This window comes from Struthio camelus, chromosome 9, assembly GCF_040807025.1.
Source record: "Struthio camelus isolate bStrCam1 chromosome 9, bStrCam1.hap1, whole genome shotgun sequence".
NCBI classification, from domain to species: Eukaryota; Metazoa; Chordata; class Aves; order Struthioniformes; family Struthionidae; genus Struthio; species Struthio camelus.
In genome coordinates, this window is record NC_090950.1 from 22,808,703 (window position 1) to 22,833,629 (window position 24,927).

The following is a 24,927-nucleotide window of genomic DNA, read 5'->3' on the forward strand; positions in this document are numbered from 1 at the left end:
GCCGGCCCGGATCCCGGCCCGTCACCCGCCGGGAGGGGAGAGCGAGGCGGCCGGCCGCTGGGGCCGTCGGCTCGAGGACACGAGCGCGGATTTACGGCCCCGCCGGATTTACGACCGGCGCTCAAATACCTGAGCCAACGTGCGCGCGAGGTTTACAATAACGGCTCGAACGCCCCGGTCCACCGCGGCGGCGGCGGCTAGAAACGCTCCAGGCAGCAAGAGCGCAGGGGGCTGCTGGACCCCCAGGCAGGCAGCGGGGACCGGCCCCCTCCCAGCCCCGCCACCAACTTCCCCTCCAGCGAGGACAAAAGCAAAGGGCGGTGGTGGGGGGGAAATCCCTAGGGAAGACGGGCCATCCCTGAAAACGGGCTCGGCGGCTGGCAGCCGGGGCCTGGCTCCCGAAGCGGCACCGCTCGGCACGCCGCCGGGCCGCGACCTCCTCGGCAGCGTGTTTGGCCTCCGGGAAGCCGAGAAACCCCGGCCGCTCTCCAGCCAAAGCGGTTTATTCCCTCCGTCCGGCCCCTCACGCCCAGCCACGCGGCCGAGCCCGGCGGGACGCTCGCCAGGCGCCCCGCGAGCGCGGGCAGCCGGCCTCGGGGTGCCGCGGCATCCCTCGCGACGCCTGCGCCTTCACGCGGCCCCGAGGTCGCGCGGGGCCCCTGACTTGGCTTCCTCCTCGATCCCCCAGCTCCTCACAGGGGGCTAATTAGGAGAAGCGCCGTAAGGGGCTGCCCGCGGGCCGGGCCGGGCCCCCGCGCTGCTGGGCACCGCACCGGCACGCGAGGCAGCGCTCCCTGCCCGCAACTGCGTTCCCTGTTTAACGCGTAAGGTTTACAAGTGCTCTCACGTACGGCAATTTGCACGGGCTCCAAAGGCTGGTATTTAGGAGTTTACAGCTGCCTAAGCGTTTATCCCAAGAGGGCTGGGTACAGGCGGGCTTCTCCCTTCCCAACTACCAGTGCACAGGGGGAAAAAAAGGAGGGGGAAGAAAAAAAAAAAAAAGGGAAAAAAGAAGAAGAAACAAAAAGAAGAATCACTCTCTGCCCAGGAGCTTATGGACCGAGCAGGCCCAGAAACGCCAGCTTGGCTTCCCACAGCCTACAAAGGAGGACGATTCCACACACACCCCAAAGAAGAAAAAACCCAACCAACCAAACGACAACAACAACAAAAAAAAACACCCACACACTGGGAAGAAAGGGAGGGTGAAAAGAAACATTTGTAACACCAAAATTCCAAACTTTTTGCAAAGCCCATAGCCAGAGGAAACCTTCCTTTTTTCCCAAATTGCAGCAGGGAAGGGCTTCTGCCCACAGTAGCCCCCAAAATAAACACCCCCCCCCCCATCGTCGCAGCCCAAACATTGCAACACGGGGCTATTGCAGCGGAAGCAAGAGAACAAAAATGACTACAAACAAAAGCCACGGCAGCCTCCGTTTTCTTTGCCACAAACAATCCAAGAAGAATAAACAGAAAAAAAAACAGCCAGATGAACGTTTTCAGAGAAGACTTGACTTGTTTTTGCCAACAAACTGGGAAATTCTCTTTATCTGTGGGGGTTTTCTTTTTTCCTCCCTTTTAAGCACTCGGGGCCTCCCTTCCCAGCCCCCCTCTCCCGCCCCCCCCCCTTTTTTTTTTTTTCTCCTTTAGCAGCGAGGGTTTAGTTACAGGACACAGGAGAGCGAGCGATCCCCGGCGCTCACGGCCATTCCTGCAGAAGCCGCACAGACTTTGTCCAGAGACCAAAACCGCCTCTCCCCCCCTCCTCTCCCTCCGGCTCTTCTCGCCCGCAGCTCACAGCGCAGGGAGAGTTAAAAGCCAAAACTTCGCTCCCTCGCCAGCAAGAGCCCCGCCACCCTCGCAGGCTCTTCCCCCCGCGGAGCTCCCCCGGGCGCGACCGGCCGCAGCGTCTCTCGCAGCCCAGCAGAGCATCGCCCCGCTGCTCTGCGGCCGGAGATTTCGCCCGGCCAGCGGGAGAAAAAAATTAATCGCCTTTTTTTTTTTTCTTTAAATCTCCAATTGAGCTAGAGGGGAGAGCGGGTTCCTCCCCCCACCCCCCAATCCCTCCCTCCTTGCTCTCTTTTCCCCAGGCTGGCAGAGGGAGCGGGGGAGGCGCGGGGCGGCAGCCGGCCGCAGCGCTGCCCGCCCGGCGCCGCGCGGGTTAAGCCGCCCGCCGAGCCCGGCCGCCGCTCGGCCCGGCCGGCAGGGATGGAGCCGGACGCAGCCCGGCACACGGACACTCCTCCGGCGGCCCCGCCAGTTCTGGCACAACGCGAGCTTCCACTGAAAGAAATATTAATTTTCCAGCCCTCCCGGTGGCGGCGGAAAGCCTCTGAACGTGAAGCGAGTATCCAACGAGGCGCCTCTGCCTACCGCCGCTGGCAGCAGCCCGCCGGCCGGGGCCGCCTCGCCTTGCCGGCGCAGGGCTCCGCGCCACGGGGCGTTGACTCTGAAGCCTACTGAGGGCGGCGGTTGGGGGAAGGGGGGAGCGGGGCTCCCCGGAGCCGCACCGAGCGCCCGCAAGCCCGGCGGCGCTCGCGCGGCGACGAGCACCCGGGGGGACCCCCGGTTCTCCCGCCGCCGCCAACCCGGGGGCGGGCACCGGCGAGGCCCGGGCGTCCCCCCCCCCCCCAACCCCACCCTACCCCGAGCAGTCGGTGCAGGCAGGGGGCCCCGGCGCGGCGGGCACGCCCTCCCGGGGCCGCGCCGTGCCCGCCCGGTGCGGCGGCGGCAGGCACTCACCTTCCAGCGCGCGGCGGCCGGCGGGCAGCAGCAGGAGCAGCAGCAGCGGGAGCAGCGGCGGCGGCGGGGCGGCCCGCGGGCGGGCGGCCATGGCGGGAGGGGGGCGGAGGGGAGCGGAGCGGAGCGGCCCCGCCGGACGCCGGCGGTCCCGAGCTGGCGGCGCCACGCGCGGCTCCTCTCGCCGCCGCGCCACGCTCGCGCTCTGGCCCCGCCGCCGCCGCCGCCGCCGCTCAGCCGCGCGGGGCGGGGCCCGCCTGCCAATCAGCCCGCCCCTGGCAACCCGGCGCCCCTGGCAACGGCGAGCTCGGCGCCCATTGGGTGGCGGCGGGCGAAGGGGCGGTGCCGGCCGGGGAAAGATGAATTGGAAGGGGCGGGCGCGGCGGGGCGCGGCCCCTTGCGGCCCCGCCCCCCGGCGCGGGAGGCGCAGGGCGAGGAGCGCGCCCCACCCAGCGGCGGCCGCGGGAACTGGGCCCTTAAAGGGGCCGCGCCGCCCGCGGGCTCCCCCGGCCGCGGTGGGCACGGGGCGGCAGGGCCGGGCGGGCCGCAGCCCCCCTCCACAGGCAGCCTAGACGGCCTGCCGCCGCCCGCCCTGCCGCCCCGGCCCCTCCCAGCCCACCCCGTGCAGTCCCACCCCGTCCCAGTCCCCTCCCTTCCCCATCCCACCCGCTTCCATCCCGGGTGGGTCTCATCCCACCTCATCCCATTCCCTCTCATCCCACCCCACTCCATCCCACTGCCCCAGTCCCACCCCGTCCCACCTTATGCCACCCCATCCAGTCTCCTCCCGCCCTGTCCCCTCCTGTCCCATGCCATCCCCTCCCCATCCCGCCCCATCCCACCCTGTCCCATCCTATCCCACCCCAGCCCTCCGCACCACGATTCCCGCTGTCGTGACACACACTGAGCGTTGGGGTCCTGGCCAGGGTGACGATGTTGGGACTGTGCCTGCAGGGACACGCCAGCCCCCCTTCCCCTGCACCCGACGGTGCCTTCTCCAGCACCCTCCCGATGGGAGACCGTGCCGGCTGCAGGACACGCAGTCACGGCTTCCCAGGCCGGGGGTGTCTCCATCCTCTTCTCCTTCTTCCCCCCATTGCTATGGGGAGATTTTGGGGCCTGTTGAAGACGGGCACAGGGACATGCCAGGGCTGGTGGGGGGCGGCGGGGACCGCGGAGCTGCTCCCGTCCCCAGCGCGAGGGAGCTAACTGACCTCCTGCCCTGTGCCCGTGCAGGCAGCTGGTTTCGTATCACGCCATCACGGTCCGGCATCGTGGCGCCCCGAGCCAGATGTGCCAAACAGCTGGGCAGGTCGTCTCCCCTCGTCTGCCTCGCCCCCGGGCAGGGCTCCTGCTGCCTCCGCTCCCTGCATCCTTGCAGGCCCCCTCCGGAGCCCGGGGCAGAGCCGCGGCACGCCGAGGCAGCCGGCGCGGGGCAGACGGACGCGCAGACCGGCTCCTTCCTGGCCGGTGTTGATGTTGGAGCCGCCGCCGCGCCGCCGAGAGCCGGGCCGGCCGGCGGAAGCGCCGCCGAGGGCAGAGGAAACCCGACCCAAGCCTCCCCCGCATCCGCCTGCCGAGTGCCCCCGCCGCGGCTCCCGGCGCGGGGCCCGCGGAGTTTATAAGGAAGCTATTGACACTTCCTTCTCGCCAGCCCGGTGATGGAAAACGCGTTTGGAGCACGGCCCGCGCTGTGTGACCGGGACGCCCTTGGATGCCCGGGAAGTATTAGGCGAGAAAACCCCCAGAGCCCCCGGTTTAGGGGCAGCGCGATGCCGCAGGGAGCACCCGGCGGAGGGGGCTCCAGTGTGTCCCCGGCCCGGCCACCTGGCAGCGTGGGGAGGCGCGCGGGCTGCCATCTGCGAGCGGCGCCGGGCGCCCCAGAAACCTGCCCCAGAAACCTCCCTTGCCGCGTGGCCGCCCGGGGCCCCTGCACGGCGGGACGGCCGCGCGCTCCCCGCACGCCGTGCCGGTGACTGCCGCGGGCCGAAGCGGCCGCCTGACACCTGGTTGGCGCCAGCCCTGGGCGCATCCTTCCTGGCTGGCGTGTCCGGGGCCGGCAGAGCTCGTGCGCTGCCTGCGCCCTCCCCGCCGCCGTCTCGCCCCCCTCTCGCCGACCTGGGGAAAGGCAGAGCGTGTCCTTATCGCCTCTTCCGGTCGCTGGGCCAAGCCAGCGGGGCTGGGGACGGGCCCGTTCTCTCTCTTTTTCCCAGAAGGGATTTGGCTTCCCAGAGCTGGGCTGCGTGCAGAGATCGGCCTGGGCTTGGGCTCTGGTTAGGCTGCCGAAGACGCGGAGGTCGCTGGTTCGCATCGCTCGGGGGCTGCAAGACGTAGGCGAACCTCCCCGGGCTGCCTTCCTCGGCAGCTGCCGGGACGCTCGCCGGGATGCCTTGCTCCGCGGATTGCAGCAGCGCCCTGAGCCCCCGGGCATGGTTTCCGGAAAGGATGAGCCCCGCTCCGTGCTCACTGAGGACGGGACATGAAATGTGTATGCGGCGAGCCATTGCAAGGGGCAGGAGAAGCAGCGAGGGGGTCGTGGTCTAGGTAAAATGAAGCAGTTTGCAGAAGTTGCCGGGGAGCAAAGCGACGCGGCCTCCCCGGGCGGCTGCAGGCGGAGCTGGGCAGAAAGGGATTTGCCCTGCTGGAAAAGAGCAAACTTTGAGCAAAGAAGTAAAAGACGTTGGTTCGGAAATGCTGTCACGCAAGGAGGTGAGCAAGGGAGAAGCCAGCCTGGGTAGCAGAGCTTGCACCGCTCGCACGCACACAGAGGGATGAAGTCATGTCAGCAGGCAAGGAGAGTTACGGAGCACCCGGATGGAGATGCCAAGAAACTTAAACATGATACAAACATAGGGTGGGAAAATGCTGCAAACTCGCCCTCAGGAAATACATCCCCTCTGGGATGCTGCACCAACTGGCTTCCCGCGCAGCAAGAGCCGCACGGCTTAGCGAGATGCAGAAACCTCGCTTATTCTGTAATTTCAGAGGTTTGAGTTACCCAAGCACAAAATTTCTGAACGGCGCGCACGGGGAAATTGCTTATTCACACTTGAATAACTAAAAAATGGCTGAACCAATTTTGCTTAAACTTCCCCCAAGAATTCCCTTCGGAGCCAAACCATGCCTGGCAAATTTCAGCCCAAAAGGAATTTATTTCAGAAAACGATGAGAAACTAGAGCAGGGAGCAGGGGAGCGAGGAGGGAACGAGGGTACTCGCTGTAATCCCCTCTCTCCACGCACTCGGTGATTAATGAGCCCCCGTTGGCTCCCGCGGGGCGGCACCCTCGGATGCGCTTTCCTGCGGGGCTCGGGCTCCTCTGTGGCGCTGGCTGTGGCTCCGGCCAGGCGGGCATCTCCGGGGCTTTTGTGCCAAGCAGGGCAACTCTGTGCTGGCATGAGATGCTGATAGTGGGATGGTCTCGTCTTTACACATATGAGACATCTGGGTCGTAGCCATTGGTTGGTGGAGTAAATCCTGAGACCGGTGGGAAAGCGGACTCCGAGTTTTGCCAGAGCAATGCCCCCAGAGCTGCCTTGGCAAGAAATATCCCCAATCCATCGGTCCCCCCGCACGACTCCAGGGACCCCAGTTCAAGAAGGCCCTGGGCATATCACTCCCTCCCTTGCCCATGGGTCAGGGGCCATGCAGGAGCCCCTGGGCTTTCCCACCGCCCCGCTCGCTGCCTCTGTGCCGCAGCTGGAGGGCGGTCGGCCTTGGGAAACGGCCCTGGCAGGGCTCCGGCACCTGAACAATAGGAAATAACTGTGGTAACTGCATGGTATTTGCTGGCAGAGGCTGGCTCCGTAATGCCAGCCGGCTATTTATGCGATGACTGTGTGCTGAGGACGGCTCTCCTCTGCGGCCCCTGGGCGCTGGGCTTGCTGTCAGAGCGCTCAGCCCCGTCCGGCGGACACGCGCACCCACGCGTGCGCCGAGAAACCTGGCCGTCTCCTCGCCCCGCGCCTCCCCTGCGCCCACGCACCGCCGCATCCCCCCCTGCCAGCACCTCCCCAGCTCCGCGGGGTGACCACGGGAACCAAAAAGGGCCCTAAAGGGCTGCGGTAGGGGCTCTGCAGGGATGGCACGGGGGTTGTCACGTGCTTTTGGGGGCTGATTGCTGTTTTCTTTGCTGGCCCAACAGGGTCACCGGCTGGCATGGGTCTGACCTGCCACGCAGGGGAAGGTGTCTGCAGCACAGACCTTCGGTTGCTGATGCTCTTGCTTAAAAGCAATCCTAAAGCTTGGAAAGAAAACCTGCTGCTCACTGCAGCCGGGATCCAATTTATCCAGGGGGTGCTTTCTCCCAGGCAGCACAGGGAGGCTGGGCAGCCCGTGCCCCCGGCCCGCTTGCAACGACCCACTCAACAGCCATGAAGGGCAAGCGCGGAGGAACCAGCAACGGCCCCGGACCTTCAAAGGACAAACCCCACCCTGATCCCAGACCTCTCCGTGTAAAATGTCACCCTGAGACACTGCCTACTTCTGGAGCAAGCCTGACTTTCACGGCCTGTTTCAAAACAGAGCCGCGACGTGCTCAGGAGACAGGTCCACGGCACACGCGCCGTGCGCGTAAGGCCATGGGTATGGACACGGTGTGTACCTACACGCCCTGCCGTGGTGCGCCGAACCACAAACATTCGTTGCATTTGCATCTAACAACCTCGGCTGCAACTTAATAAGAAGAAGGTGATTACGGAACAATTATTCCTACTTTCTCAGAAGATCTAAGGGGCATCAAATGAAATTACCCAGCCAAAGTTTTAAAACAAACAATAGGAGTACATTCCTCGCCACGTAATTAACCCAGGGAACATGGTGCCCTGAGATAATATGGATGCCAGGAGCGTGCATTTGTTTAAAAGGGGAGACAACAAACGTGTGGCTGGGAGAAAAGCCCTTTGAGAGTCTGCTTCTGCCCAATAGCCAGGAAAGCGCCGCTGCGGTGGGGAATGCGGGAAGCTGGGCGGGTGCGTGGAGGATCAGGCCCCTGGTTCCTCCTGGTAATGTTGCAGCTGGAGCGGTTGCAAGGTGTACACGAGCCAAGGATTGCAGGCAGCGCTGCAAGAAGTGTTTCTTGTCAACCAGCGAGGCAAGATATCGGCTACGCCAGCCCTTCTCCAGGTGAGACACCCCAGCCCCAGCAGCTGTTTTCCAGCTGCTCCGGTAGCAGATGGTATCTCTGCTTCTCCCATCCCTCCCCGAATCTCCCGCGAGGGGCAGCCCCCCGGGCCCACGTCCGACACTGCAGGGGCCGGTGCGCGGAGGCACTTTTGCAGCCAGCTCTGCCGCGTCCGGCGCTGCTTTGCCGCGCTCTGGGCCAGCGAGGCCGGGCGCGCTGCCGCGGGGCGCGTGAATCCCCAGGCAGGGACGTGGCCCCGTTCCCAGGGCAGGTAGGGCTGTTTTTCCCAGCTCCCGAACCCGCTCGGCAGGCGTGCGTCTCCAGCCGGGTCAGCTCGCCGGCTCCAGCCTGTCTCTTTCCCAGGCTCGGTCGGCGCGCGCCCCTCGGGGCTCTCCTCCCCGCGCTGACGGGTGCTTGGCGCTGCCAGGCTTTATCGGGCCAGCTGGCAGCGGCCGTATCAGCCCGGCTGGGGATCGGCCAGGAGGGCACCTCCTGATCCCCACTTCAAACCTCTCTCCTGTCCCACCCACATCCACCAACCCTCACCTTTGGCAGCGCCGGGATGCAGTTAAACACTTCAGCACTTAAAATTTCAGGTGCTAATTGCTTAGTAATGAAAACTTTAATCACAGGGCAATTAAAACCTTAAGTAGCTGTGGGAGATCCATTCCATGTCAACAAAAAAAGAGTGCAGTCATTGCTCCGGCACCACCCCCAGGACCACGGCGGCCTGGGAGAGCCTTTCCCTGCCAGCCCCTGCTGCCCCCCGCGAGGGCTCGGCGTCCACTTGTGCGATTTCGAGAACTTCCCGCGCGGAGCAGGAGGTGGCCGAGGAATGATCAGCTACTGCTGTAAAACTTAAAGCTCAGCTAATTTCGGATTAAGTGCCATATGAAAGGGTTTTGTTATTTCAAATCTCCTCCTTTCCAAATTCCCGGGATTAAAATTCTCTGCATTTATTTTAACCACATACATTTGCAGACAAATCACTTCTCCCAGTGCAAAGTTTTGAAGCAGGCTTAGGATATAAAGCCCAGCCACAATCTTCAGAGTGGAATTGCTGCAAGTGTCTGTGAGCCTGATTTTACGGTCGACATCTGCAGGAGAGCTCGGCTACCATTTCTGCGCCAGAATAAGGGACCGAGCCAGAGCGGGCTCAGCCTGCCGGGTGCCAGGCTCCCTGGGAACCAGCTGGGAGCGCCGCCGCAGGGCAGGGCTGGGAGGAAGGACGGCTGGAAATCCGGCTCCAAGGCTGAATCCCAAAGCGGGGATGAGCCCTTGGAAAAACCTGGCGAGGCTCGTGCAGGTCTGGCCCCAAATGTCTGCCGTCGGAGGCACCGCGATGTGATCGATGCTGTCCCGGTGACACCGTCCATTTCCCTGCTGGGCCCTTCAGATCAGATGCTGACAAATGCTGTGTCAAAAAAAATCAGGCTTGGGCTGCCCTTTCCACCCCTCCGTGGCCCACCCATGCATACGTCCACCCGCTGTACCCAAAGAGCAAAGAGAAAGGAGATGTCTGGCCTCAAGCGGCTCCGGCTTCGCAGGCAAGGCGGCATCGGGGAGGCGAGGGTGAAAAGGCTCCTGAGCCGGGAGATGGGCCTGGCCCCAGCTGCTCGGAGGTGTGGGAAATGTGGGTGCCTCCGGGCAGCAAAATGCCCCCGCTCTTTATCGAAAGCACCATCAGAGTCTGGCAAATGTCGCTCTCTCGTGTGCTTCCCAGCTGGGAGGTCCGTTTCCTCCCGCTGCCTCCCGGCGTCCTCTTCCCTGTTGTCTGCGCTGCTTCCCAAACCCCGCGCACCGGTAGCTCTCACGGCAGGAGGCTCCTGCGCCCCGGTGGGGGTCTGGGGAGAGCTGATGTGGAGACGCCGACCGAAGGTGGCTGGCCGCACCGCCCCACACAGACGCCTTTGCCGAACGTGCAACCGGCAGCCTGGCCCTGCTGGTAAAAAGTTTGGGGGGACTCGTACAGACCAACTCTGCATGCCCTGTGCTGTTGATCTGGCGTTTAGGGCATCTCCCCGCAGCCCTTGGAGCAGCCTTGTCCCTGCCTCCAGCCCAAGGAGCATCCGCTCTCCAAACGTGGAGGTGTTTTGGCGCTGCAGCTCTCCCAGGAAAATGCCCTGAGTCCCCAGCATGGCCCAACACAGCCGTTCCCAAGTTGGGGGTAGTGATCTTCAAGTGGGATGACAAGATATTCAGGGTTCACGCTCACTGGTGGAGCTGGGAGGCCCCCAGCGATGCTCAGAAAACTCCTTGAGGTGCAAAACCCGGCAGGCCTCGCTCAGCCCTGCACGCGCGGGAAGACGGTCGCTCCCTGAGAAAGAGCACGTGTCCCGCTGGGAAGCGCAAGGCGCCGGTGGCCGGCCCCAGGGCAGAGCAGGACCCTGCCGGCCCCAGGCTCCCCTCGGCGCCTGCCTCCCACCCCGGCAAGCCTGGCTGGGGATGCTGCGCCTCCCGTTGCCATGGCAACCCCCCTGCCTGCGCGGGTTGCCATGGCTCCCCGCATCTTCCTGCAGGGAAGGGACCCACCGCGGCGGGGGATGCCCCAGGGAGGCCCGATGGTGCTGGTGCCTCTGTGCTGCCTCCGCACCACAGGGGGATGGGCCGGCACTGCCACAGCCAGCGGGGACAGGGTCCCCCAGGAGCATCCTCAACAGCAGGTGAGGAGATGTCACTTGGGTCCCCCTTGAGCCTTCCTACCTCGTCTCCTTCCTACCAGGGTTTCCCCTCTCCATCCTGTGGGCTCAGGGCAGACGATGACAGAAGCAAAGCACACGGGGCATCCCCGCTGCGTCAAAACCCTTTGGCGTGGGTGTGTGCAGGCACCCTCGGCAGCAGCTGTGTGCGTGGTCACCGTCCCGTCCCTCATCGTTGCCCATCCCCTCCAAACACCCTCTCTCCCGTGGGCAATGCAAGCATGCTGCGCTGCAGAGCGGTCACAGGCAGCGCCGGGCACAGGGGAAACCCAGGGCAGGGCTGTCCGCCCACTGCAGCCGCACACGGGAAAGCGCGCCTTGCTGTGGCTCCTTCAAGCTGTAGCTGCCCCCTCTGCCCCCAGTTTTGCCCCCAACCCCGAAGCCGGGCAGAGCAGCTAGAGGTTTGGCCAGCCTGGAAACACCAATCCCCGCGGGTCCAGGCAGATGCCAGCGAATCGGGCAACCCGCCCCGGCTGCCCAAAGCCCACCGTCTCGCCAGCCCCTTGCGCCAGCCCCAGCGCGACGCTCCCTGCGCTGCACGGGGGTGCCTGCTCGGCTCAGCAACACCGCGCGGGGAGCCCAGAGGGCTCCAGGCGAGCTGTGCTAAATAAACACAGCGACCGTGAGAAAAGTCAGCCAGGAATAAATAGTCAAACAAAATAATAAGCTGAAGGAATAAACAAAGCGGGGACGTGCCCAGGCATGGCACAAGCCTCCGACTAGCTCTTCCAAGGCAGGCTGCAGCCCAGCCCCGGCTCCCCGCGGGCGGTGGCGCGCGGCCCGCTGGCTCCCCGCGCTGCCCCCGGCGCAGGGATCCCCCTTCCCCGCACGCCCTTCCCGCGGCACCGGCGCCCTGCGGATGCCGGGCTCCCCCTCGGCTCCCCGGGGCGGCCGAGGCGTTCGCATCCGCTGCCCAAGCGCTTGGCGCGGCAGGGACGAGCCCGGGCTTCGCGACTGCTTCCTCCCCGCGCCGGCTCCCGGCTCCCGGCTCCCGGCTCCTAACCTGCTTTGCTGTGGCAAAGCACGAGCTGCGGTCAAGGGAGCTGCGGGGCTGCTGCCCCCCCTCTCCCCTCCAGTGCATGAGAGCTTTAGCTGTGAAAAAAGGTCTTTGCAAACCAGGCCGTGCACGAGGGGTGGAAAAGGGGGACCTCTCGGGGCAGGGGTGCTTTGCAAGCAAAAGGACTGCTAAAAACCCCCGGGGCTGCGGTACCCAAGCGGGGACCCGCTGGCAGCCTGCAAAGCCGGGGCATGGAGCCACGCTCAGCGTAGCACCAGCCGCCCCCCCATCCAGCGAGGGAGAGGAAGGGGCTCGGGGTGCAACACGCTGTCCCCATTAGTGCAGACCTCGTTTAAAACTCTCTGCGGGGCCCTGACACTTCACCTCGCTCCCTCTCAAAATGGCATCCGGCGATGCTCAGGCAGGGAACAAAGGGAGGCTGGTTTAAAGTAGTCGGTAAAAAGTTCGGTTATTTTAAGAGCCTGCACTGGCAGTAACAGGCGAAAAATAGAAAGAAAACCAGAATAAGCGACAAAAAAACATTCCCCGATACATATTTTCACAGCAGTGCTTTGATGCATTCAGTGTAAAATCTGTTGCAGGCAAGGAAAAAAAAACAAAAAGAAACTCAAAGAAAAGAAAAACAACGCAAACCCAACGTGGCGCACTGATAACGGGGAAGGACGGTATGCAAAGCGGCACCTGCGCATCGCTGGCAGGACCGGACACCGGCAACGCGGTGCATTGCCCGCCAGCCAGCAGCCCTTCGGACGACGGGATTTTGCATGCGAACTTATTGGATGCAGGTTTCCTGGTGCACAACGCAATACTTCGGTTTTCCAGCCCGAAAATCCAAGTACAAAACAAATTGCTGGCGTGCCGCGCTGCGATCCAGGAAAGAGGTAGACACGGCTGCAGGCTCCAGGGCCTTGGCGCAGCCCGGCTCGCCACACTAGCCAGAGACCACAGCTCGGCTCCGATTGCAGAGCTGCTGGTTTATCTTGGCCCGGACATCCTTTTTGTCCTCTGGCGCAGTTTTGCTGAGATTTTCAAGCGAGCGTCGTTTGATCTTTGCCTCCACACGTCTAGAGGAGCAAGGCGGTTTCTCCTTCGCCGCGGCAGGATGCTTTCCCGTGCCGCTCGGCGGCCGGGCTCCAGGGACACGGCCTGTGAGGACACCAACCCGGCGAGCTGCTTCGCCTTGCCGGCGCTACACCCCCGGCGCCGCCCGCCTCGGTGCAGCCCTCTTCGCCCCCGCGGGCTGCGTCGTACCCGCCGGCTCACAGCTCTCGGCGGCGCCTGCTTTTGCCTCGGCCCTGAAGCCAGCACGGCGGGCTCGTTGCATTTTTATGCACGTTTATGTTGGGGAAACATAAAGGACCACGGGCTGCTTCTGTCCTGCGGGCGCCCGGGTGATCCTCGCGCGCCCCGGCCCGCCACCTCCGCCGGAGCGAGACAGCGGAGGGAAAACCTGTTTTCCCAACATCTGTCCGTGGAGGAAAGCTAGTCGGGAGAAAAAACAGGCGGGCAGAGAGATACGTCCCAAAACTGCACCAAGTGTAACCCCTGCACCCAAGAGCTGTACAAGGAAAATACGCCCGGGCGGGCAGCCCGGTGCCGCGGGAGGCTTGCTCTGCCGGCGCCGCCAGCTGCATCCCGTCCCCGCTTTGCGGGGGGGTCTGCCACGGCGGGTACCCCTGCCCGCGGACCGTCCCGCTCCCTCCCGCCCTCCGCCGCCGCCCAGGCGCCGGTGGGAAACGCCGCGCGCCGCCGTCCCGCTGGGCCGCGAACGGCAGGGCCGGCAGCAACGTCCCTGCTCGCCGCGCCGGGCTGCCCCTGCCCTCCTGGCTGCCGGGGGGACGCGGCAGGCGGTGGCCGGGGACGGCCGGGGCAGGTGCAGCCGCGGGCACCCCGCATCCCCCGGCCCTGCCGCAGAGCCCCTGGGGGAGATGTTAGAGCTTTTTCTTTTTTTTTTTTTTTCCCCTCCCTCCTCCCCTTCTAAGATGAAGAATTTAATTTTAGTTTTTACAGCTCCTCCTAGATGGATAAATCCCTTCCTGGCGAGTCCAAGCCCTGGAAAATCTCGTGAATCTACCGCTGGCCCAGCCGGCAGTTACCGAAGCAATTCCTGCTTCCCTCCAGCCGCACTCTGTAAAGTTTTACAGTTTCCTGGTTGGGGCTGCCAGGCCCCAGCCCTGCTGGCGAGGGCGGCGGGGGAGCCGGGCAGGCAGGAAGCTCGAGCCCGGGGAGCCGCAACCAGGTGGGACGCAGCGCTGCGCCGGCCGCTCGGCACCGGCGCCCCGCGCGGGTCGGCGCGGTCCAGCGCGCCCCGGCCGTCGGCGGCGCGGGATGTCGCGCCTGGGGAGCGGGGCAGAGCCGGCGGCGGCGGCGCGACCCCGCGGGACGCGAACGGGCCCCCGGCGCTCCTCGGACGCTCCCGCTGCCTAATGAAAATCAGCTTTGTGTCTGCTTTCTATCAGCCCGATGCCGCTCCAGCCGCCGGCAGATGAAGACCGCGGCGGGCAGCGCTGCTGCCCAGAGGGTCCGGCCTCGGCCCGCCACGCGGCCGGGGCACCGCCTGGACGAAGCACCGAAGCACCTGCCTCCGTGTTGCTCCGTTTCGTTTTTGGACCTTGCCAAACGCAGCAGTTTGTGCCAGAAGCAGCGCAGCGGCCGGGGAGGCCGGGGCTGGAAGGACTGACTCCTGCTGCAGGTAGGCAGAGAGGTGCTTTGCAGGGCGCCATGCACAGCAGGGCTCGGGCGGGGTTATTCAAGAGGGTATTTTTGGGGGCAAAGCCGATTCGGCAGAAGTTCAAAAGCTGGAAAACCAGGGCAGGGGCGGAGAGGAAGAAAACGCCTCGTTCGCCTGCCGTCAGGGCAGCGGCCAGCAATCCGTGCCCCACGGCGAAATCGAACGGGCCCCCACGCCGGTCCCGCTTCCCCCGGCGCCGCCGGCTGCGTGCGGCCGGCCAGCGCCTTGTCCGAGGGGCCGGCCTGCGGGCAAGAGCGCTCGTGCGTTTCCAGCACGGACGGTGCAAACGGCACCGAGATCAGAAATAGCATCTTCCTCCCGCTTGCTCCTCTCTTCCCTTTTCGCTCGCCAGCAGCAAAGCGACGCCTCGCGCCGGAGCCGGGCCTCCCGGGGGCTGGCGGCCGAGCGGAGGCTCCGGGGCTCCCGCCGGCGGGAGGAAACCACCCCAGTTCTCCGCGGGGTGCCGTCGGACCGCATTTTCCCCACTTCAAAAAAAAAAAAAAAAAAAAAGAGGAAACTGAGGTTTGCAAAACTGAGAGCAAGGAGAGGATGCGGAGGAGAGCTGCTCTTCGCCTGCGGGCTGCCGCAGCCCCCTGCTAGCGCCCGTCCCGATCCGTCCTCGCTGCCCGCCCTGGACGCGGGCCGGAGAAGAGCAGGCCATGCGCGTGCCACGGTCGCGGCCGGTGCCTGGGAGACAGCGCTCAAGCACCGCTGCCTCCCACCGACCCGAGGCCACGGGACGGGGCAGCGGGTGCCAGCCGCCGCGCGGCCACAGACCTCTCCCTGCTTGCTGGGAAATTGCAAGTCAAATGAGGCCGGTGCAGAGATTTGCCCGGGAAGGGCCCTCGGGCGCCCCTCCAGACACCTGGGTGCCCCGGCGGGTGCTGGGGGTGGGACCGGCCGCGGGGCAGGCCGGGACCCACGGGGGTCACCCGCGTGCCCCACCTGCACCAGCACCGCTACTGCCGCCCCAACGCTGGATCGGCGGAGAGCCGGGAAGGGGCAGGGGCGGGCGACGGCGGGAGAGGCCACGCGGAGCCGCCCGGCGGCAGGGGACGGGGGTCCCGCGCCGGGCAGCAGGAGGGAGCCGGCGCGGGGGGTTAGCGGCTGCTCTGCCCGCCGCGCTGCCGTGCGGCACTGGATGCAAACTGTGGCTGGAGCCGCGACCGGGTCTCTGCTGGGCTCCGGCCGCCGGAGAGGCTCGGGTGACACCACCCCTTGTGGCACGTTGCAGCCGGGCACCGTCCCCGGGACCCCGGCAGCGGGCGAGAGCACCGCCAAGCTCGTTGCTCATGAAGCGCCGCCGGGACGCGGGCCTGGGGCAGGCAGGGGGCCGGAGCCGGCCGGGGTGCACGCAGCAGCTAGCGCCGCCCCGTGGGCACCCCGCACCCTCCACTAGTGCGGACCCTCTGGCTGCGGAGGGCCAAACGCAGCCTGCGATGGATTGCTCCAGCCACCGGCGACAAGAGAGGCTGCAAAGAACTTACACATTCATTTCATGCAACACGAGCTGGGGTCTTGGGGGACTCCCAGGCTGCTGCTTCCAGGCAGGAGAAGCGAATCCGCGTGAGCACGTCAGTAAAGCGAGGGAGCACCGAGCTGGCAGTAGCTGCTACAGCGGCTCGAAGGCCACGTCCCACGCGCTCCCGCTGCCCCGCGCGCCCTACCTCCGTCTGGCGGACGAGGTGGGTGCGCTTCCCCTCGGCGCAAGAGCAGCAGGCCGGACGGCTGCGGGCCAGCTCTGCAGGGCAGCGCCTGGGCTGCACCACGGGCTCCAGCAGCGCGGGGAAACGCGAGCAGCCGGCTGCTGCCCGGCATGTAGAAACAATTCCCATTTCTTCATCTCCCTCCTGCCCCAGCGGAGGCCGAGCAGCTAAGGAGGAGCGGGAGCAGCGGTGGGATCCGAGCACGGCGAGCCGGCATCATGTTCCCGCCTGTAAAACGCCCCAGGAAAACGCAGACGTTGCAGGCTTTCGCGGCGCTGGCGCGAAGCTCACGCTGCAGCGAAGGCAGCCGGCACCCCGCGCTTCCCAGCTCCCGGCCGAGGCAGCTGGGGCCGCAGGAAGGCAGCGGCGGCCACCGCCGTCCCCATCCGCCGGGCCGGGGCCACGCTGGGCCGTTCGGGTCCGGCCGCGGCGCAGGGCGACACCAGCCCGCGGCCGGCAGCAGCACCGATTTCAAAGGCTGGGGGATATCTGGGACCCAGCAGGCTGCAAGGAGACAACCCTCTGGCTTGCAGGAGTGCTAATTACTGCTAATTAGCGCTCAGCAGGCCTGGCTGGCTGCTGGGAGGGCTGGTGCTACAGGTGATGGGCTTTGCCACGCAGCTGGAGGGAGGTTCTCTGGATTCCGCGGATGCGCAGGCGAAGCAGCCGCTCGGTCGGTTGCGTGACGGGGGACAGAGCAGCCTCCCGGTGTGCAAGTGGTTCAACTCTGCACGAAGGAGCAGCAGCGGAGCTGAGCACGGCGAACTCGGCCGGGGCGAGCAGCAGCAAAACCCGCTGCGCGGGGATGCTGCTTCTCAGCCTTCCTCAGGGCCACGGGCTCTGCTTTCTCCCTGCAGCAGCGACAGCCGGTCCGGAGCGCACCCCTTCCTGGGGCGGGATGCAGGAAAAGTCCTTGGCATCATCCTCTCCTAGGAGCAGTGCAGCTGTGCAAATCCTCCCTGTCGGGTGATGGCAAAGGGCATCGCTCCAGAGCCCAGCGCCTGGGCAAGGCGCTGAATCGGGACCTCTCCGTCAGCCTCTGAAGGACATGCCATTTGTGCCCAAGAGACAGCACCCATTTCTCGTCCTCTATATCCCCCAAACACCCCCCCATCTGCCTTCTAAGGGCTCATCTACCTTGCTCAAATCCTCCCTCCAAGATCTGCTATTCCTCTAACTCCTGCATGCTGGTCTCCATCCTTTGCTCGGCGCGTGGCTGGGTGCCCAGGGCACGCCGGCCGGGCGCAGGGCCGGGCTCGCGGCAGAGCCCATCCCGCGCTCGGGAACGGCTGCTGCGGGAGCAGCAAGGGTCCGAGCCCCCCCAGACACCCAACCTTTAATTCTTTTTAATGCTATATACGCATGTGTGTGTGTACATGCATACATACCTACATGTATGTATATATATATATATATATATATATATATATATATATAAAATCTTCCCTGCACTGTGCTTCTCATTAATTATTCACATCTCATGAAATAGGAATGAAAACAGATTAAATGATGTTGGCTGGTGTCCTGCAGGAGTGAAATCAGCCTGAAGGTTTCCCGCAACGCCCGTGTAGCTCTGGGGCGAGACGCTTCCTCCCGGGCGCCCGGGGCAGGGGTGCCGCGGCCGGACCCCCAGCGCGAGGCAGGCTCCCGCGGGTCCCGTGGCCACGGTTCGGCCGTGCAGCCCGCGGGCTGGCGCGGCTGGAGCCCCGCAGCCGCGTGCTGCAGGAGACGGCAGGGACGGGAGCTCCCGGGGCCGCCGGGGGCGTGCGTGCTGCGGCGTGAGACCCGCTGCAGCCCTCCAGCAACCGCTGGGTTTCATTACGCATTTTTGACTGAAAGAAATCCCTTCCCCGTGGAGGTACGTGTTGACTGTGATGGAGTCATATCTTAACCTCGCCTGCGATAGACTAAATAGACAGGGGCCTGCCTTCAGTCTCCCACTCACAGGCATTTTCCCATATTCCTGCAGCTCTTTCCTGAACCCTCTCCAATTTTTCCACATCCCCCCCCCCCTTTTTTTTTTTCAGGCTGGGATACAGCGTTCGCTCAGCCCATATATGGAGCCAGAGTACATCCTGAATTCCCTCCCCACCTTTTCCCCTCAAGCACCCATTTCCCTTCCCAGCTCCGGCGCCCGTGCCAGCCCGGCCGGCAGGGATGCAGGCTGGAGCGGGGCCGCGGCGCAGGTACCCGCTGCCTGGTGGGGACGGGCCGCAGGGCAGAGCGCTGCTACTGCTCACCCCCTGCTCCTTGCTTTTTAAAACAGCTCTTTTTTTTTCCCCCCTCCACCGCGTTATTTTAAAATCTGTTGCATACGCTTGCTCTCTTCCATTTCCCAGAGATTATCGGACGACTTGTCAGCAGTTCATGGCAGGAGGTGGAGAGGCGTGCTGACACGGGGGCAGCCTCGCTTCACCGGGGAGGTGGGGCGGCTTCGCGCCCGGCTCGCTCGACAGCCGCCCGCACCCTCCTCCTGCCGCCTGGCTGCCAGCAGCCCCGCGCTCCGCTCCGCGCTCCTTTTCCTGGGTCGTGGCCCCAGCGTCGCGGCGCTGGGAGCACGCGGCTGGCTCGGCTCACGGAGCCCTGTTGATTTAAGCAGTGATACTGCAATATTCCTATTGCTTTAGTCCGTATTCTTTGCCCGTTGTAATCCATTCTTTGCTCTTTTGACCATCAGCGTATATTGAATAAGAGCTCTTAATTGAGCTGTCTGCATTGACATGTTAGGCTTGTACTTAGTGGCTATAATTAATTTAGGACAATATATGTGAATTATCTTGATTAGTCTATCCAAGATGTATCATCTTGCACGGGCCCACGATGAACGTCATATATCTTCATGCGATCCATTCCCGCAGCGGCGCAGCTCTCCAGCCTTAACTAACCTAAATATGTCACGTTTTGCTAACACGCTCCCTTCTCCACACCGTTAATGAGTATAATAAACCACGCGGATGCTAGCGCAGACCAGCATGCCCAGCCCACTGTTACCCTCCTGCCATGGCAAACAGGCTCCGCTCTTGCACGTCGGAGGCAGAAACCCAGCCGCGCAGCGAGGGGGAGCTGTGCCGGGCAGGCGCCAGGACGAGGAGGTGGCTTTGGGCACCGATGGCCACGGAGGGCTTTTCTACCTTCCAGCTGGGTTGGCCGACGATGAAACCAGCCTGCCAAAGGGCAAGTCACGTTTTCTCGGTAGAGAGCTCTGTGGGCAGCGCACGGACCTTGAGATGTGTGGCCCTGTTTGTATTTCTTTAATGTCTTTTGGTACAGGAGGAGATCTCCGCTGGCTTTCTGCAGTCATGCAAATCACAGCGGTGGGTCTCCTCCAGCAGCCGTTCGTCCGGCGTTGCAATGCTTGGCCCTGCTCCATCCTTGATCCCATTGAATCGCTCGCTCCGCCTGCCTCTCCGTGGCCACGCTTTCGCCTCACTCTTCTGCTCCGAACCTGTCTTTTCTGCAGGAATCCCTTCCCGGCTCTCTCCTGGAAGCGCCCGGAGATGTCAGAGCCTATTTATAGGCCAGTGTGTTTTGGAGAGAGCCGCAGTGGAGGGTCGGGAGCGCTGGCATGCCTCCTGAGCTGCTCCGGTAGGACGGGTTGTGCTTATCTGGCGTGTAGCAGCTAGACTGGGAGAAGTGCCGGCTGCTGGCTCCGGGGCAAGCCCTTTTTTAGAAGCGGTGCGCATCACCGCTGGAGCCTCCTTTGATAGTTGTACTGCAAACAAACATGCAAACAAACCAACCAACCCTTCAGATATCACTAGAGCCGAAGAACACAATTGCAAGGCTCAGATTTCCAGGATCAACCTCACCCTCATGCCTTGCAGAGACCTGCAACCAGGAGCTGGTTAACTCTGCATCTACTTGCAAGTCTCTCCAGATTTCCTAAACTGCGCAAAGATATTTACTCAGTGCAACAGCACACCGAGACAGAAGAAATTCAGCGGCCCCAGCGTTATCCCAGCGATGCTTTCCTACCTCTTCCAGGAAGAGGAGAGACGCGGCACACACACCTCAGCGTGCCGGCAGCCTGACCCTGCCCAAACCACCGCACGCTGCAGGATCCTGTTTGGGACAGCCAGAGCGACACGGCAGAGGTGTTTAGGCTAAGTCCTCGGTATTCAGGCATAGGAATTTAACCCCGCTGGTTCTGATTATGGCTCAAGAAGTTCAGTTTCCCTCCCAGATCACTGTTTTGCCAGCTTAAGAGCACTCGATGTCACCCCTGACCCCCCAGCGAGCTTTATTGCCGCAGCCGCCGAGGAAGCAGCCGTAGCGGCTGCCTCGTAAACTCCCGGGTCACGGGGAGCTGCTCCAGCCCGGGCAAACAAACCTCAGCGATGTCCTCAGTCCCCGAGAGTCACACCGAGACGCCGATGGCACAGGTCCCAGGCTGGGAGCTGCTGACGGGAAAGGTGCCGCAGGCTGCACCCGAGGGGAAACGCGGCCGACGGCGGCGGTGCAGCGCCTCCTCGCAGCCTGGCGTCTGGCCGCAGCGCCCGCTGTCCGAGCTGAAGGCGCCCGCTGTCGCATCGTGGCCGTGCCGCGCGGCTGCTCCGAAGGCTGGAGGGCAGCCTCCGCCGGGGAGAGCCGGGCGCGGGGCACAGCGGTTCCCGCCAGCCCCGGCCGTGAGTCAGCGTGATGCCCTTCCCCGCGCTGGAATCGCTTTGATTACAGCCACCAGAAATTTTTCTTATATTACAGGTTGTTTGTGCTCCAAGAAGAGAGGCAAGGGCTTCTGCAGCCCCGGCGCGGGATGCTCACAGGCCCGGCGGCCGCCCCGTCTGTTCGCTCGGGGCGGCCCTGCCAGGGTCTGGAGGGAGCACCCGGCGCCCGGGGAGCGCTCGCCGGGTCGAGGGCGCTGCAGTCCTTTTCCCAAGGGGACAGTTTCATGCCAAGATTTCTCCCTCCCCGAGCCGCTGGCTGGGGTTTTGTTCCGAAGCCGTTGGGAGAGAGCACGCGAAAGGGCTGAGCGGTGAATCACGGAGCCGGGCTGCCTGCGCGGAGCCACAAGAAAGGCTGAGGGTCTGGAACGGGCGCAAGAATCCTCCCCGCTCCCTGGGACTTCCCCCGAGGACACCGCAGCCAGCGCCTGCCCCTCTGCCGTCGCACGAGCCTGGCGCGAGCTTCCCTGGCGTCCCCGGCGCCACGCAGCTGCCTCCTCCGCAGACAGATGTTTCCAGCTGTGGCCGCTTCTCCTGCTGCCTCCCCGGGCTCGAGGAGCGGAGCTTGAGACACCTCCTGCTCGCCGGGTTGGCGCTCACGCTGTGTCCCGCGCTGGGCTGACCGGGCCTGGTTGCAAAGCTGCTTGGGATCCTCCTCAAGACGAACCGAAGGAGAGCCTCCGGGACCTTTCTGTTTCTTTGTGGTGAGCCAAGGCTTTAGGATTTCCAAAATAAATCCTAAAGAAGGGAAAGGGAGGCTTTCTGGCTTGATTTGTTAACTTTGAAGCATCAGGTGTGCCTGGTTTGGTCTTGCCAGAGCTGGATACCACGGAGGTGGGCTCTCAGACCACCGCTGGAAGAGTGGGCTTGGTTTTCCCCCAGGGCACTGAGTTAAACGCATGGGAACAAAACCAAACACCTGCCTTGCCTTTTGTGTGTCCTCCAAGGCTGAAAGGTACTGCAGGCGACTAGAGTCCTCCAGGAGAGATGAAGCCCAAGTTTCTGACCCGCATACCAAACACACACAAGGGTGTTTAAAGCAAAAAGAGCTAATCTTCCAGGTTTCTGTGTGCCTCAGAAAGCGCTACAAAAAGGGCATTAATCCATGCTTTCCCCTTTCCAGGCGGTGTTGAACAGGGAGACAATGCCTTGCACAAAGCATCGACAGTTCAGTGCCTGAAGGCAGCAGCTGCGACGTCTTGGGAAAACTTCCCCGTAGACCTTGACAGCAGGGCTGGAAGAGGACACCAAGCCCAGGCTAACCACCAGGGTTAGAAACGACGCCATCCGAGCGCCTGATCACCAGCTCCTGCCCTAAAAAGGGCTGCGGCTGCGCAGCCTCCGATGGGGCAAGGTGGCAGCTGGGAACAGTGTCGGCATTGGGCCAAGATGTGGGAAAAACGAAGCCTCGATCACTTGCTGGTGTGGTCTCAGCACGGGGAAGGAGACAGTTCGGGCCAAGCCTCCAGAGCACCCATGGCGCCGGGGCCTCCCTCACCTGCTGCGCGTCCTGCGCATCTCCGAGCTGCCGTGGCGGCAGGATGGCCCTGGGGACGATCTCCCAGAGGACGCAGCTCTGACACTTGAGACACTTCAAACGGTCCGAGCCAAAGCCCCGGAGAACAGACCGCCTCCAAAGCTGCTGGCGCCGTCCCCAGACGGGCTGCTCCGCCGCGCGGGTCCGAGGAGGGCTGCGAACGCTCGCCTTGCTATTTACATTAGGAGGAATGCATCAAACAGGGGGTGGGGGACGGGGGGGCGAGCATCGGCTGATTGTTCCCAGGATCCCCTTGTCAGAAACCCTCCCTGCTCCGTTAGTGTCTCCTGATGTATGGCTTGCATTAGGGGATGAAAGTGAGGCATAGCTTGGGGTTTTGGCATGACAAACCCCATTAAACTCTCTCTGGGAAAACGATTCCAAAAAGCGTTTTGGGGGGTTAAGCCACTAAAGGAGTTGCGAGCGGTATTTACGTATGCAGGGCCTATGCCTAGCCAGGCTGTCCCGAACACCCAGCCGGGGCAGATGAGGGCAGGGTGTCACGCAGCAGGGTGCTGGCAGGGAGCGTGCGGCAAGCAGCGGGTGCTGCCCTTCGTCCCAGGGCACTACGGCCCTGCGGGATGCAGGACTGCATCCCCATTGCCCCCAAATCCAGGTGCCCACCATGTGCGAATTTGAGGTTGGGTGGTGCTGACTGGGGTCACCCACAGCTTGAGACTGGGGTGGGGGGGGGGACTGATCCCCCCCAGGGTTTCCCAGGGGAAGGGGCGATGGGGATGGGGCTGCGCTGCCCTGCCTGCTCGGGGGCTCGGCTGCTCTCCCAGAGGCGTTTCTGGGAGCACGAGGGGTCCAGGCATGGAGGAGGTGATGGGGTGGGACGGGACCTTTCTCTATCATGGCAACCTGACCTGTGCCACCAGTTTGCTGGTGCTGGGCCCTCTCTCCTCCTTATTGGCACCCTTGGCACTGTCTCTCCAGCAGAAATGATGCTTGATGGATGCTTGTGCACCAGGTCAGCAGCCAGGCTGGACACGCGCAGGAGACATCCAGATGATCCAGCACCAAGCTCATCTCCTCCCTGGCTCAGTGCTGCTCCCAACAGATGGGGGGGCGCTGGCTCCAGCGCGTGCCCCATGCTATGTCTGCACATGCAAGGAGTGACCTGCCAGTATCTCCCTTGGTGTCCCATCCCCTGTCCCAGGGGTGTCCCCCCACCTCCTCCAAAAGGACCCAGAGTGGTCGAAGGGCGGTGGGACATGTCCTCCTGCTGGCGGTGCAGACCCTTGCTTGCTTCCCACTTTTCCCAGGGAACAGAGGGAAACCAGCAGCGAGCAGCCGCAGCCACGCTCCCTCCCAGGGGCCCCAGTTTGGGAGCCCTGGGGCTTTAGTGCTTCTCCCCATCGAGGTCGTGCGGAGCAAGAGCGAGTTGCGCTCGAGGTAAGCGGAGGGAGCTTTTATGGCGTGCGCTGCTGGATAAACCGTCTCTCCCTCCCCTGCAGCCACGGCGGCTGGGAAATCCAAGCAAGGCAGGGAGGAGGGAGGGTCGGCGCAGCGGGGCCCTCCACATCTCCTTGCCGGCACTGCAAAGTCGTCAGGGGGGCAGGGGTCGGCGGGGGGGGAGGCAAAGCCACCTGCCTGCCTCTCCCCGGCCCGGCAGAGGCCGCTTTGCAGGTGATCTGCTGCAGGGCGAGGGGAGGGGGCTGCCGAAAACTTTCCATCGCCAGGGGACGGAGTGGGAAAATCCCCATGCAGGCGGAGAGGTGGGAGTCAAAGCAGCAGCGGGGACAGCCAAGCACTGGGTGCTGCTCCCCCGGGGAGAGCAGCCCCCTCCGCTGCCGCCAGCGGCTCTCTGGGGCAAACCCAGCCCCCCTGCTCACTGACCCCCCCAAGATTTGCTAGTCTCAGTGATGAGAAGCCACACGCGTCCCTAAAAAAGGGCCTGTTGTGGAGCTGCTAAAGCACGCAGACCTGACCGCAGATGGCAAGACCACAGCAAGAGGAGGGGTAGGAAGAGCTCTGGGGAGGCAGAGGACCCCCTTTGCCCTCCTGCCCCACATCCCCCCCCACCCCCTCGCCCAGAGCTGCGGCTCTGGGAGCGAGGGCAACCACGCAGCATCAGCTCCCGGGGCCACGCTGTGCTCGCAGCCCGTTTCCCTGCTTAAGAGACCAGGAATTTGCTGGGCACGGGGGGCAACAGGCGAAGGCGCAGCGGGGTGGGACGCGGCGCAGCAACGCTTGCTGAAAACGCCACGAAAGCCCCTGGCTGCCGCTGGGTTCGGCTCCAGCAGGCCCTTCCGGGGGGCGAGGGTGGGGAAGCCGCCCTTAGCACGCTCCGCACCCATCCGGATCCCAAACCGCCCGGCCCCAGGGCTGCCCGCAACAGAGGCGGCGCCGCAGCACCTCCCGCGCGCTGCAAACCCCGGCGCGAGCGAAGCGCCCTGGCACTGACGGCGCGAAGGGGCTCGGGGACCGCAGGCGGGAACCCGAGAGCCCGCGGGGAGCCGGCTCCCTCCCCCCAGGGCGAGCCCAGCGTTTCGAGCCGCTCTCCCGCCGGGTCCCCCTGCCCAGCGCGCCGGCGGGGTGCGCGAGCAAGCGGGAGGACGCTGCGCCGAGACACGGCGCCGGTGCTGGACTCTGCCTTCGGGCGGACTAGGGAGCGGCGCACCCGGCCGCGCTGCGGGGCGCCGAGAGGCGGAGGTGCTCCGAGCGCCGGCCGGCCGGCCCACCTCGCTCCGGCCCCTCCGAGCCCCCGCG

At 64.2% G+C, this 24,927-nt stretch overlaps 1 protein-coding gene across 3 annotated transcripts in view; it reads right to left on the minus strand.

Moving 5' to 3' along the window:
- The window catches only part of EPHB3 (EPH receptor B3), a 34,980-nt gene extending 30,643 nt beyond the window's left edge, over positions 1-4,337 (minus strand). For 2 of the 3 annotated variants that reach the window (XM_068954376.1, XM_068954375.1), the window contains exon 1: positions 2,743-2,940. In XM_068954376.1, coding sequence (XP_068810477.1) covers positions 2,743-2,833 — 91 coding nt within the window. In that variant the 5' untranslated portion in view covers positions 2,834-2,940. Of the gene's footprint in view, positions 1-2,742; positions 2,941-3,953 lie in introns of those variants that run through there. The other variant, XM_068954377.1, reaches the window with a different exon arrangement.
- Between the last annotated feature and the right edge of the window lie 20,590 nt (positions 4,338-24,927).